Source organism: Nipponia nippon, unplaced genomic scaffold (assembly GCF_047370975.1).
Source record: "Nipponia nippon isolate SJK-2023a ecotype South Korea unplaced genomic scaffold, ASM4737097v1 scaffold_5, whole genome shotgun sequence".
In the NCBI taxonomy this organism is placed as follows: domain Eukaryota; kingdom Metazoa; phylum Chordata; class Aves; order Pelecaniformes; family Threskiornithidae; genus Nipponia; species Nipponia nippon.
Genome location: NW_028262369.1, coordinates 62,191,509 through 62,206,452, shown reverse-complemented (window position 1 = coordinate 62,206,452; position 14,944 = coordinate 62,191,509). Strand labels below are relative to the sequence as shown.

Genomic DNA, 14,944 nt, shown 5'->3' with positions numbered 1-14,944 from the left:
GACATGAAGATCATGTAGCTCTTGTCTGTGTGTTTTACTTCACCAAATTGCCTGGCAATCTCCCCATAAAATTTAATTTGCCAGACACAGTGAACACAAACTACCTAAGCTATATCAATTCATTTGGCATCTATGGCTGTAGCAGCACCACAATGAGTTTCTGTAATATTAATATTCACTACACCAAACAAGCACAAATCAAAAACTATCCAAAGGAAACACAAAGACAGAATCAGAACAACTGCAGATAGAGAGCTCTGACAGCATTTCAATTCTGTGTGATTCTTGTAGCTGACATCCATCTGCACTGAACTATGCACAGCAGATGCACTATTACCTTAAAGGAGCTACTGTGTATTTTGTTTTAAATCAACACAAACCTTCACTAGAAGAATAGTTAATGTCCCAAGAACCTGAGTGCTTCAGAAAAACAACAGACAAGTATGTAGTTTTCTGCACAGAGAGAAAACAAATGTACTACATCCAGAAAAAACCTCTCTGCAGAGGAAACGAGGAATGCTAAGATGCCATGGGGCTTTCAACTTGGCCCCAAGCCCCTCCAGCAATAAGATGCTGTGGTCTTCCTGCAATCTAGATGTACTCACCTATATGACAGTACTAGCAGTGTATTTAGGAGATGCAGAATTGTTAGCAAAGCTGAGACACTGGACAAGCATCAAAATTCTACTGATAATCCTGCTACGGGACAGGAGTCAGTCTCCAATGATACAAGCAAGTGCTATTATAAATCAGCTGATTGCCCAATGGCAACTTCTTTGCTCATCTCTTCTTTTGGCCTTAAAAACGACCCCTCCATAAAGAGGCTCCTACAATAAAGAAAAACACTATGAAGATGGAAAGGGTGCAAAAATACAGAGCTGGGTGCAAGCTTTCTGTCCACCCGCTGCCTTCTCCGAGGTTACCTGGCTCAGAAAACTTGACTCAGAATCTGAAAAATTTTGACAAAGGGTAATTACAGATTTGTTTAAGTATTAGATTGTTGTATGATGCCAGAGAAAAATTCCCAGCAGTAGGAGTTACTGAAAGAAGTATACAGTTTTGCTACTGTCGTTAAATTGAATTGCAAAGCAAAGCTCCCACTGACTTCAGTGGCACAAAATCACAGTCTCAAACCAAGATGGGAAATTGTGAGCTGCGGAGAGGAGATTTCACATCAAGAATGCGATGGAGCCTCTGTGTGGCAAAAAATAAGGGCACGGAGCTCTTTCTGCAGCTGTAGTGACTTCAAGGGGATGACGTGTGCAAGCAGCTGCAAGAGTGTGGTTTAAAGATGGGCAAAGGCTGTGAGAAAGTTACTTGAATTTGGCATATAATAATAATAATAAATGCCTGTGTTTGCTTTCTGTGAATATCCCAGTGAGCATGTTGGCTGCCCAAACAGCACATTTTAAATAACTCTTCCAGAATATTTACTCTAGGATTTTTGTTGGAATTAATTCTCACAACTCTAGTGGACTCCTCTGCTCAGCTGGCACTAAAGACAGAGGGCAAAAGGAATTGTTGAAAAGGCAAGTACATTTTCCTACTAATCCTTTCTCCTTTAAATCTGCCTCAGTGTTTCCAGCAAATATGGGAGATGAATACAGCAAACCTTATGGGTCTGACTCTGCTCTCTCAACCCTACGTTGGTGTAAATGGTAGCACTCCACTGTGTAAAACTAAGCTACAGTGACTTACATCCCTGTGACAGTGAGCACCTTTCAAAGGTAACTATTGTCATTTCCTTCTTTTCTCAGAAGTTGGCAGCAAAGGAAACAGAACCTCTCCAGAGACAGCTAGGAGTAAAACTGACTTATTTCAGATCAGCATCAACTCTAAAAATTAACTCTTGTTGCCATAAAGAGGAAGTTTCTTGCTTATTGCTAAATCATGCATCACCCCCCCCTTTCACTGCCTTTCAGTGATGCAGGAGAAATGCTACGTGAATCTAGCTTAGCCAGTGGCACTACAACCCAGCCTCTTCCAAAGACCTCTCTAGTCCCCTTGCCTTTAAAAACAGTAGCAATTTCCTTATGAATTGACTGGATATTATTTACGATCAGATTTTGTCTTCCTTATTCCAGAAAAGCACTGCTTTACTCAGGAGAGGCAAAAGAACTTCATGCAGTGTATGGTCAGAGCACAAATACTGACCTGGTTTATACACTCTTAGCTCCTTCGCTTACGTCTTCCCTGCCTCACATGGTGTAATCAGTTCAGACCAGGGTATGAATTTGGAACTATCGCGGCTAAGGACAAATGTCCAAAATGTTTCCAAAGCATGAGGAATAAACACCAACATTTCAATGAGACTCCACTTAGTATTTAAAATGTGACTTTCCACTAAAAGGACCATGGAGAGAAAACAAACAAACAAACAAACAAACCCTTAATTACCAAATATTTCTGATGCTTGTGCAAACATCCTCACATTAGTAATTCATTTCACGATCTCTTAGTTTTGTGAGAAGGGGTGGCACCTAAACTGTTAAAATGATGCAGCCAAGCACAGGAACAGGCAGAGGTCAGAGCTGTGGGCAGGGAGCTCAGCAGTGAAAAGGAATTCGGGAAACTTGAACTCAGGTCCCCATCTGCAGCAGGGCTCCTGTGGCACTGAGGCTGAGGCATTTAGGACAGGATCCAATACACCAGAGCTCATGCATCAGGTCTGAGACTGCTCTAGAGCTGTCAGTAGTCAGCGAACAGAGAAAGACACCTCCAGAAAGTAACTTATCCCACTGTAAATGTCCAAGGCAAGCCACAATAATCACCTACTGGATGTACCCGCTCTTCTCCAATGACACAAAATGAAGTCTAGATGAAGAGTTTAGATTATACCCCTGTCCTTTTGATGGTTAGAGTTATGTGAGCTGAATTCCACCTGAACACTCTCTGTGCCTCAGCTCCCCCTGTAAAATGAATATTTCCTCCCCTGACAGGGATGTTACGAAGATCAACACAGAATCATAGAATCGTTTAGGTTGGAAAAGACCTTTAAGATCAAGTCCAACTGTTAACCTAGCACTGCCAAGCCCACCACTAAACCATGTCCCTAAGCACCACACCTACGCATCTTTTAAATACCTCCAGGGATGGGGACTCAACCACTTCCCTGGGCAGCCTGTTCCAGTGCCTGACTACCCTTTCAGTGAAGAAGTTTTTCCTAATATCCAACCTAAACCTCCCCTGGTGGAACTTGAGGCCATTTCCTCTGGTCCTATCACTTGTTACATGCTAAAATCTGTGACGTGCTCAGCAAAAATACACGCTTGTGAAGTAGGACCATGAAAGTATCACATCCAAACAGGAAAAGGGGCTGGGTCTGAAATCTGGCTCCAGACAAAAAAGCAGCATTTATCTATATATTCCAGCTGCCCTCAGTTACATCAGTGCCAACCCTGTCAAGACAACAGGATTGCAGGGATGGGAGAATCAGAGCTATGCACTTCCTGGCCATGATGGTACGCAACTAAGAAACAATACTGCTTGACTTCACAAGCCTCAGCTGTGTTTTCAGGACAGGCAGTTCAAGTCAAGCCTTTGTTCACCTCAAGGCTGAGCTATTAATTTAGAATCCACTGAGGAACAATGAACGGGGAACCCAGTGACAACATTTTTATAGTCACTCTCCTTACAATGAGAGCTTGTAATTCCCAAGGCAACTCTGGCCTGTGTTTGATTAGAGTACTTAAATCTCCACCTGTGCTTTTATAATAACCGGTATTTGCTCTTACCCTGTTGGAATCAATTCTTGTTCTGGAGGTGTAGATGGGAGGAGGGATGTTGAAGGCTTGAGGAACAAGATACTCTTCAGCATCCATCATATCTTCCAGGTCTTCCTCATCGAGAAGGTTTTGGAAGAACTTGCTGTCATTTGGGCTTGGGAGCTTCATACGATCATCTCCCTAAATAGGTTGTATTGAGAGAGGAAAATGGTCAAAAGATTTCCCAAACAGGGAACTTCAGCCTTCTTCATGCCCTAGCAGCCAGGCTGCAGGGACCACGCGTGCTGCTTTGTTTGTTCTGAAGCACCGCATCCACATCATTTGTTTTGATTTTTTTACTGGGAATTTGATGACAGAAACAGAATAACTGCATAAATCAAGCAAAGTCATTTTTTGGCATTCTTGTGATCGAGCTTTTATTCTTTCTTCTCTCTTTTTCCCATACAAGCTCAGTTTCTGACCAAGTTCTGTCAAGGCCTGATATATTGTGTGAAATATCTCAGCTGTTTAGGCTCACATGGAGAGGAAAAATAACATGGAAACTGCTGTGTCTGAGTGTTTGCTTTATTTTCATTTGCATTTTTAGGGACTTAGAGGCTAAATTTCCCTCTCATCCATATGGAAAGTTCTGTAGAATGTAACAGAGCTGAAAGCAATAAAAATCAAATCAGGGAACAACAGCAACAACAATGATATGTATTTTTATTGGAATAGCATCTACAAGCTGGAGAGGCAAATCAGGGCTGCACTTTGCTTGGTGCCACAGAACATCACAAAAGGCAGCCTGTGGAAATGATGCTAAACTTAACTGCATGGCTAAAGAATGGCCTCCCACTCTGCAAGAATTACTATGCCACGTGTGGAATCCAGCAGGGAATGGAGGCTGTGCTACAGGGTGCATACAGACGGGTTTCAAAGCTCAACAGCAAGCTTGTCATTCTTGATCGCATCTGGGGGGGAATGGGGAGTCACAATGGCAGAGTTACCCTGATTTCTCCTCAAGAAGCACATGGCCAGAATTGTCTGCAAGGATCATTGGAGAAGAAGCCTCACAGGATAAAATACCCACCAGACTATACAACAGGGGAAGGAAGGGCAGAGGAGAGAAAGGGAGGGAAGAGGTAAACATGTCCTATCTAACAAAGTAATTTAATCAGACTGATTTTTCCAGAATCACTTGTATCAGCTGAACTTACTAACACAGTGGGAAATACTGCAAGAGAATTTCCACATTCAGCACCACAAATCCTCTTGACTAGTATTTTACTTTTCAAATATATTTTACTTCTCCTCAAGCTGAAGGAGAGCAGCATACATTCAGACTGTGCAATAATACACCATAGGTAGGCTAGCATGTCTACACAGTGAAACGAAACACCATACGGTGAGACCCAAAAGCAATCAGGAGACATACAGTGGCAGTGGCTCTACTTCTGGAGGCTCTTCAGCTAGGAATCCTTACATCAGTGTGAAGCTAAGGACCAGCTGGATGTATCTCTGCCCTGTACTCCATGATGTGGAGCAGATATAGCATGAGATATAGCATGAGAGTATCATTACCTGGATTAAACTAATTCCATGCTTTGGTCTCTGGTGTTTCAATATCACCTTACTTCTTTTTATTTTTCATTTTCATTTGAACTCCTCACACACTGGAACCATCTAAGGACTTTACCAAATAGTTGGATTCGTTTTCTGTGGCCTGAGTCTGAGTTGTGATAAACACATACACAACTCTAGGCTTCTGCAGAATGTAGGAGTGAAAGGACAAAAATTTCCACATACACCTGTACTCAGGGCATACACAGCTCCAGCTAGATGTAGTCAACAGATATGGCTATACCGCTATTGCCCTGCTGCCACAGGGTAGTTCCATGTGTTAAATCATGCGGGTGTGGGTCTGTCGCAGGGACTGTGAAACACTACAGAACCTACAATGGCTAAGGAGGACACAGAGGGAAGCTCCTCTCTAGCATCAGAGGTACCAATGCGACACAACTCCCTGTCTTCTGAGAAACCTTTATGTTTAGGCTATGGAAAGAAACTTTCTTATGATCTCAGCAGTGCAGGTAAGGGTGTCTTCAGGATAATCCCCTGAGATTCAGCCTAAGCAATTGTAGAACCGAGCAAGTCCCTGGTCTAAAGTAGATCCACTGTCTACTGACGGACAAATCTTGTCCCCGGTTTCATGAGAGAATGGAAAGTACTGAGCAGTTTGCAAAGCCAGATCTTGTATATGTGCTTATAAATACAAGCTTAGGAAGTGAACTCCAGATTATTTTATTATTATTTTTGAGATACTGACACTGGCTATTCCACTTCATTCTTGTATAGTACTGTGGTCACTGTTTGCTTTAAGTTCAAGGGCACCTTGAACTTAAAGAGATTCAAAGCAACCCCCTTAACAGTCAGGCTCAGCAGAGAGAATTTTTTTTTCCCCTGATATTGCAGAGTTGCTTACCTGAATTACTAGGTATCTCTGAGGGTCTCGAGCCATTCTAGAGAATTCAGCAGCCAGCTCCTTGAATTTCGGCCGACTGTCAGCATCAATCATCCAGCCTGGGGACAGATGAAAGATATGAAAGAAAACAGTTAATTGTCAAGGGACAAAATCATTCATTTTTTAAAAATGCACAAGTTTGAAGTCCTTGATGTCCTTGATAGCTCTGGCCGAAAGAAAAGTTGCAATAAAGAGCCCAGAAGAATAGAAAGCTAGAACTCTATGATGCCTCTAAAATGGAAAACATCTGGTCTTGGCCAGAGAAGACTAGATTGTTCCACACTGCATGGATTTCTTCTTAATTTGCTCTGAGCTCCTGCTGCCCATCCCCAAAACAGAGACAGCAACAATGCCTTGCAATGTTCTGTGTCTATCTTGCCCATTTAGATGTCAGCTCTGACTGCCTTTTATTATAGATGTGTCCAACCTCTAATATAATGAATCTGATCTCATCTGAGTCTAGTGGGTTTATTACAAAGTTACTAGTAAATACAATCTCACTTTAACTGACCTACTGTTTCACAGTGACTTAGATTAAAAAGAGCTGTTCAACGGATATACAGTATGACTGACCTCGCATCTGCCTTTCAGGTAATTCTGCAGTCACATGTTTGCATCATCAACACAGACCTCACCCAAGGCATTAGATGCTATTTTAATTGAGTAAGGGTGAGTCTTTTGTCCTTCACTGCCCAAGAAACATTCATTAGGAACAACAATTCTCAATCCCCACTAATGCTTTCTGCAAACCAAGAAACTAGTATAGGCAGTCACCATCAACAACTAGTTTATCTCAGTGTCAGCTTTTTCTAATGGAAGATCCTATCAGCAGCTTCCCAAGAACATGTTCTCATTTGCCAGGGAGGCTAAACGAAGCAGTCCTTATCTTCGTGCTGTTTAACTGAAGAAGCGACCAACACAAGAAAAACAAAGCTACTATAGCTTATAAAGAACTTCACACAAACATTACAGGACTAGGTCTGTACATCTAGCTGTAACTTTTCATCTTCCAGAATACCCCATCTACTAGAACTGCCTTTTGTCCACTCATTAGAAATCCTGTCAGATGGAACATTTTTGCACTCAACAAACATGAACCCTTTGCACTATTTCAGACAATTTCCATACCTGCATGCACAGCAGAACTGTTTTCAGAAGATACGTTATTTACCTCTTCTAGTTTTATTTTCTTTCTTTCAGTGTTTTTGTGTACAAAGCAAAAGGGAAAGGACTATATAAGATGGATGAGATGTCTGTATGTTAATCTCACTTAAATTAAGTCAGAAACACCAGAGAGATGTTCCTAATTCTTTTTAAATTAGAAGCATAGCCTTGGAGGATACTGTCAGTAGTGCGGGTATCTTGGAGATAAAAGGGTAGGAAGAAACCATGAGCAGACTGTTTTCCTTTTTCGCTAAAGTAAAAACATTCATAAATTATTGTACTGGACTAAGAATGATAAAAAAATTATCTTCTCTGTAGCATTTCTTGTATTAATTTAATTTTACTTTTTATTATTACTATTGCAATCATCATTCCTGTTACTAACAATAAAACATCCATGCTTTCTTTCCTCAATATTTGGAACAAGCATTTCTCCTCACAACCTTCACTGGCTGGGTATCCATGTACCATAATTATGTTTAATACTATCTTTTTTAACATCAAGATCAATTGTCATGGAAATGACAAGGGTTTACAATAACAATCATACAATTTTGACTTCACAGCAAGAATACGAGATACCATCTGACAGTAATAAGAAGCTGAGCTAACTCAGCCCTTCACAGCTAAATTCGTATCTTTTGCAATTGCAAAAAAATGTGCATACAGTATTTAAATGGAATTTACAGTATCTTAGGAAGCTTTTGTTTTGAAGCAGCCTGCCCTATTACAGCACTGTCAGAACTATAGATGCAAATGGTCTAAAACAATGTCACTCTTGCGCTGAGCATAAGGATATTAAAAGCGACAATTACTTACATTTCACCATCACCATATAAACATCGATAGTGCAGATTGGAGGTTGGGGCAACCGCTCTCCCTTCTCCAAGAGGTCGGGAATCTCTCGAGTTGGGATTCCATCGTACGGCTTCCCGCCAAATGTCATAAGCTCCCAGATAGTGACTCCTAGACAGAAAAAAAGAGTGTTAATATTTGAGGTCACACTACTCAGATTTCTCCACAATTTCTTACAGTGCAGTATTCTGCCCAGTTCTGGAGTGCAATCTCTTCTTCATTCCCAGTGCCTCTAAAAACACTGAAGTTTAGTCTGCCATGTAAAAAGCTCCAGAAAACGGTGAAACAGCACTTTGTGTTAATCTTCAAAAGCAACTTCCCTCAGTTTTATTGGTGTAAGCAGCATGATAGATCTGAGGCACAAGAGAAAGGTCTAAGACAAATAAATGGTGGTAAAGTAAATGGATGCAATAATAAAAGAAAGCATCGCACTCTTTTATCATATCAAAAGGGAAAATGAATGGCTGATGTACTCTATTATTTTAAGGGGGAAAAACGCAGATGTTCCCTAACTTAGAGCATCAATTTCCCACAAAGGTACAGCACTGAGTAACATTATGTCATTGTCTTTGCCTTCTAAGTCATTTACAGCCACTTGTATTATTTTTTTTCCTTAAATCACCTTATGGATTTGAGTTATGATAGTGCTGTGCTTCAAAACCAAGATTCTCTTTTTGAATAGCCATAAGATTTGTTTTGGCATCAGAGCTGGAAATAAAGATCATATATCATAAGTAACAGAATTCATCCCCCAACAAAATCTTAAATATTGAAACTGCTGCTCTCACACCAGTTTAACTTTTATTTTTATTGCAAAGGTAATTTTAAACATGCCTCCAGACCAGTAACCATATTTTGCCAGCTGTCATGCTGATGTGAAAGGTGATGGGCAAAACTGCCATAGGTATAAAACACATATTTATTTCACCCTCATTCACCTCTTTGCTGATGTTCAATAACTATAACTTGCCAATTGTTTTTGGTCTTGTCCTTTCTGGTTATAGATATTCTGGGCTTCCTGCATTTAAAATGAATTTCATAAATGGAAGCATATTTTTCCCTACGTGATATGGGGTATACAGAATTTGAGGAGAAAGAGCAGCTTTACGTGATAGATTTAACTTTCATATGTTTTTCTCAGCTGAATAGAAGAGGGCAGCTAACCAGTCACAGCAAACAGTGTCTTTTGCTGCTACCCACAGGTAAAAGTGAGTAATGAATAGAACCGTACACCTTTTTGTTTCAAAATGATATGGCAACAAGAAATGCAAATAGGAGTCCATAGCCCTAGATACTGCTGAGAAATTCCACTTACAAAGGTAAACATGATTTTATTAGTAATAGCTATACTAGATAAACAGGCAGACAGCTCAGCAGATGTGGCACAATAGCTTGTCTGAATAACAGAACTAACAATAGTAAATGAACATCTCATTTCTCAAATGTGACTTTTTTTTGGTGTGTGTGTGTGGAGCCCACATGAGCTGACCTGTCTAACCAATTCCTAAGTTGTCTGTGAAATTAAATGGATGCTTGTTTTAGTTAGCTTGGAGAACTTGTCTCTTTCTCTTCTTTCTCTTGCTGTATTTGCTCTGTATTATGACAAATTCCCTTTTATCTGACTGTAGGTACAGAAAGTCCCATAAGCTTGAAAATGTTTTTTGACATTCATGGCTTTTAGAGTTAAGATTTTCAAAGGACTGCTGAAAATTATGACCTGCAGCTGTATTCTTATGAATCTGTGGCTCAGCTGAAAGAGGCCTTGTTCTGTCATAATAATCAGCCAAACTGCTACCAGCCCAGACCTTACGGCAGTCATCCCAGCAGGGACATCATGATAATGTATTTTAGTGAGCAGGGAAGTAACGTAGGAGACAAGTAACAATTGCTGTTTAGAGTTACATATTAAAAAATAAAAAGACAAGAAAAAGAAAAAAATGAAGAGCAAAACCCACTGGAATTAACTCCTTTAGGAAAACAGGATATGTTTAACATAGTAACACAACTTGATGTAATGCTTTACAAGAGACAAATTTTTAAACTAATCACATGAAGATTTACCATAGCTCCAAACATCACTCTGATGGGTAAATTTCCTGTAGTGTATGCACTCCAGAGCCATCCATTTAATCGGCATCTAGGGAAAGACAAGAGAAATGTAGCCTTAGAAATGTAATATTAAACCAATACAGATAGATCCTGTATGTAGACATCAGCTTCCTCTCTGTTTCCATTTTCAGCTGCAAGCTTAAAAAAAAAAAAAGCAGCACTACCCAGCAGAGGAAATGGTTGTTCCTGCCCTCTAGAATGGGGCTGAGCCTCCTAAAACATATGGAGGTGAGAAATGTGAACCAGTTATCTGCAGAACTTCTCATACCACCCAAATTTTACTGGTTCAGATGTAGTGGAACAACTCACTTCTTCATCATACCTGTGTAAAGATGGGACCAACACAAAAATAACATCCAATCCCCCTAAATCTGAAGTGCAGCAGAGAAAGTGGAATACAGAAGCTCTTTTGCCTCAACGGTTTGCAAAACCAGACACTGCTATCTTGATTGCTCTCTAATGAGGCTAGTTAATAATGCTGTGTCCAGAATACTTCACAGTCCACATAAACATCACCAGAGTAAACAGGCAATGGGGAAAATTTACAGTGCTGAATTTCTAACTCCTAATATTTGTTAGGAACTTAGCCTTCCCAGTTCTCTGTATCATTACTGCAGAGAGAAAAGTTGCTCCTGAAAGCAAGTCAAAAGTCCCAAGTTAGCCTTTGGCTCTGAATCACCCTTGGGGGGAGCTCATCTCTTCTGACAGAGAAGGCTGTCTAGGCAAACACAAACCTACGTTTGGCATAAGGGTTTGCCCTCTTGAGTTTGTGTTAAAATGAGATTCACGGTGTTTCCTATTCCTGAGCTAGGCCTGTGAGGCACAGTCTAGTAGTCCATTAATTTATAATGGACAGACATTAAAACCAGATTTTTACCTGGGATGGACTTGTATGGGTTGCCTCTAATTTGGAACTATGGAAGATGTACTGGAATAAACCAGAGAGATATGTAACTGAATGCAAAATCTGAACAGATGGTGGGTGTAAAAGCAGAGGATGTATCTTCATTCAAACCCTTATGAAAATACCTTCCATGAAGTTGACTAATGAACATAACCTATACAGTTATGGCAAAAATAGCGCTCTTTAATAAAGGCTGGCTTAGCACTTGCAAAGACAGTTCATCCTCCTCCACTAAACTCTGCAGAAGTGTACTGCTTGCATTCCCATTAAATATGACTGGGTCGTTCCAAGCTTGAACAACTGCTGAAGTAGCAAAGCTGCATTGCTCATCATGGGATAGCTCAGGTTGGAAGGGACCTCAGGAGGTCGCTAGCCCAACCTCAGGCTCAAAGCAGGTTCAGCTTTGAGATCAGACCAAGTTACTCAGGGCTTTATTGAATGTGGACTTGAAAATCTCAAAGGATGGAAACTGCACCACCTCCCTGGGCAACCTGATCAACCGATTGATTGTCCTCATGGTGCAAAAGTTTTTCCTTTTATCCAGTCTGGATCTGTCTTAGCATGCTCTCAATATAACTTTAAACTGCAAATGTCTTCTGGATTTCACAGGACACTTCTCTGGAACCAGGAAGTGATGCATCTGATGTGTAAATCCTGCTCCAGAACTCCCAGCAGTGTGATTGGCCTCACAAGTCCAAGACACCATCTAACAGCTGCCAGGGAACAGCTGGTTTGCAAGGACCAGCTCATTTTCTGTCATTCACTGGCTGATGGAGGGAAGAGGCAGAGGGGTTACTGAAGAGGGGATTAGAGAACTGAAGGAATTAGGGAAGACTGCCAAAGCTCCATCTTCCCTGCCAGGAGGTCTCTTTACTGGGGAAAGGGGAAAGCACCGGTGACTCCTTTGAAGCTCTTCACCTCATTGACTGAAACGCCGATGTAATCCACGTAACAGCTGCCAAGGGCAGCAGCCACACAAATAAAGCAGCAGCCCATCCAGGAGAAAAGCACACACTGGCAACAGCTGTTTGTCCCAGACAAGGGCATGAGCGAACACAGAAAAACACAGATAGCAAACAGACAGAAAGCAAACTGAACATTCAGGAAAAGGAATGACAGGAGAGGCAGAATCCCTTGGGATTTTGTGACAGGTTGAAACGTGGAATTTCAAGATGTTTAGGGAGCAGCCAGCAGCAGTATGTATACAGCCTTTACTCACAGCCTTCTGAATTTGATAATGCATTAATCTGAAGGCATTGGAAATGAGGTGAGGCACTACATGCATGTTGTGCAGTATGCTGAAAAGTAAAATGGGAGAATGTCTGGTTTCAAAATTATCAAGCTAGCTTTTTAGTGGCCTGGCATTCAGCATGGTATTGGAGACTTGGATACGCAGGCTCTTCCAATATGATAGAAGAGGTGGCTCTTTGCTGAGCATATGTAAACTTTCATATGATACAAATACAAACATGTTCTGTGGCCTTCCTTCTTGTTTTCTGGGAACTTACTTGCCTGGGAAAACAGGACTGCAAATTATTGAGGTGCATACTGACCAGAGAAAGGGGCTTGGCAGAAATGCTCTAGAACATCCGTCACTCATTGAACTGACTTCAGAAGTCTTTAAAACAAGACATAAAAGAGAGCATATGAATAAAACCTAAGTCTGAGTGTGAAAACTGTTCCAAAAATTATATTTCGGCACCTGGAGAAGCTCACTGAGCAAAAAATGAGCAGTTTTTATGTGTGCTGTCAGAACACAGTTTTCTAAGTCACTGACAGACTTTCTTACAAAGATAATAGTCCTGTAGGGATACACTGCCCTAAAGAGTAACTTCAGGAGGTTTGTCACAGTGACATATTCACTTCCAGACATGTATAGCACTCACCTTCCCTCCATCAGCATTATACTCCTTCTCATCCCCTTCCAAAAGTCTGGCCAAGCCGAAGTCAGTGATCTTCACGTGGTTTGGTGATTTCACCAAGACATTACGGGCTGCCAAGTCCCGGTGGACAAGTCTCCTCTCTTCCAGGTACATCATTCCCTGAAGGATGAAGAACAGTAAAATGATCTTAATGAGTCTTACATGACTTTTTAGAACTACTTCTCACTGGTGACATGTAAAATTTCTGGTTCCTTTATTAGTATTCACAATAAGAAAATGGCCTAGAGGCCAGAAGTTCAACACTGCCCTTGCTTTGAGCAGGAGGTGGGATTAGATGACCTTAGGTTCCTTCCAGTCTGAATGATTCTGTAAGATTCTATGGTAACTGCCAAAGGAAAAAAAACAACAAAAAACCACATAGATATCTCCTTTGCTCCAGCAAGTTCAAAATCTGGAAATGCGAGACAAAGAAAAGAAATATTATGGCCCTTATTTTTCAGACACGAAATCTGAAGACCATAAAAACTAATCCACTTAGGCAGAGCCCCACAGAAATTAGGCCAGACTGGGAAACAATCCCAGCTCTTCTATGTTCCAGACAAGTGTCTTCAATTCAAGATGAAGCTTCTTATCCATCTCCAAATGCTTTGCAGTTGGACACAAATTCTCAATACCCTCAGTGGATTAGAAGGAAAACAATTCTTTATTCCAAGTGCTGCAACCCACTTGCCTTTTCACTTCCTTAAAATTTTGCATGTAGTATTGTAATAAGACATTAGGTCAATGGCCATTTTTTTCAGCATATATATTCTGTTAGAAGTACTTTTGTTAACAAGCCCATCCAGCTGCCTTTAAAGATAAGGTAACATACACTCAAGCTGCCTGGCCTTAACCTTATTCTTACTCTGATGAGAGACTAACCATCTACCATCAGTATAGAAGTTTACATGATGCTTTGTGACACTGAGATGAACACCGAAGCTTGGTCTTATTAATTATATGACACACAAAGGATAGTCAGGCAGGGTTACAAGCCTATAATTTCATGAAAAGGCATTTATGACATTAACCATCATTATAAGAACCTACAGATGAAATTACACACTTGATAATTACCCTTAAGGTATCTCTTAATATATTAGCTCTGTATAATATATATGGTAATTTTTAAAAAGTCATTGTTGAATACTGAAGAGATCATATTATTCCATAATACAGATGATAATTCAGAGAGCCACAGGTAGTGATTAAAATAACCAGATTACTCAGTGTCATGGGGCAGATTTTATCCCCTTTCACAGTGTAAGGGGCTCACATGTACCTAGCCCCATACGTACCAGGAGGACAACACGAATGGGTAAGCCACCGCTCATGGTCACTGGGCCAGAACGTAGCCCTTTCTTGTCAGAGAGTGGATGTCTTTACAAAAAGCATCAAGTAGAGCTCTGAACTGCTGTGGCTTTTAGGAGAAAAATTCCAGTGTGAACACCGCTAAAAGGTTTGAAAATATGTGGGAAAACGTTTGGCATAAACACTATTTCGTGGTAGGCTTTGCTGCAGTCAACAAGAAGGTGGTTTGAAAGGGGCTCTTTGGCATAAAGCAAATGGAATTAACTTTTAAAAGCACTGCTAGTTGAAGCAAACACACCCTCCTGCCAATTGCAAATCAATACTTTTGGCTGTTGAACATCAGAACTGTAAGTCTTTGAAAGCATAATGTTTTTTGACATCAAATTAAAAACTGTATAAAAAGCACAAATAAATCTCATATTTGATTCACAATACAAACAATCGTGAGTCACAC

The 14,944-nt window shown here is 40.7% G+C and overlaps 1 protein-coding gene across 3 annotated transcripts in view; it reads right to left on the bottom strand.

Annotated features, from left to right (window-relative positions):
* ERBB4 (erb-b2 receptor tyrosine kinase 4) overlaps positions 1–14,944 on the bottom strand; it is a 532,642-nt gene that overhangs the window by 26,765 nt on the left and 490,933 nt on the right. For all 3 annotated transcript variants that reach the window (XM_087731135.1, XM_087731136.1, XM_087731137.1), the window contains 5 exons: positions 13,144–13,299; positions 10,306–10,381; positions 8,209–8,355; positions 6,187–6,284; positions 3,735–3,905 (listed from right to left, as the gene is read on the bottom strand). In XM_087731135.1, the coding sequence (XP_087587261.1) occupies positions 3,735–3,905; positions 6,187–6,284; positions 8,209–8,355; positions 10,306–10,381; positions 13,144–13,299 (648 nt within the window). The remainder of the gene's footprint in view (positions 1–3,734; positions 3,906–6,186; positions 6,285–8,208; positions 8,356–10,305; positions 10,382–13,143; positions 13,300–14,944) is intronic.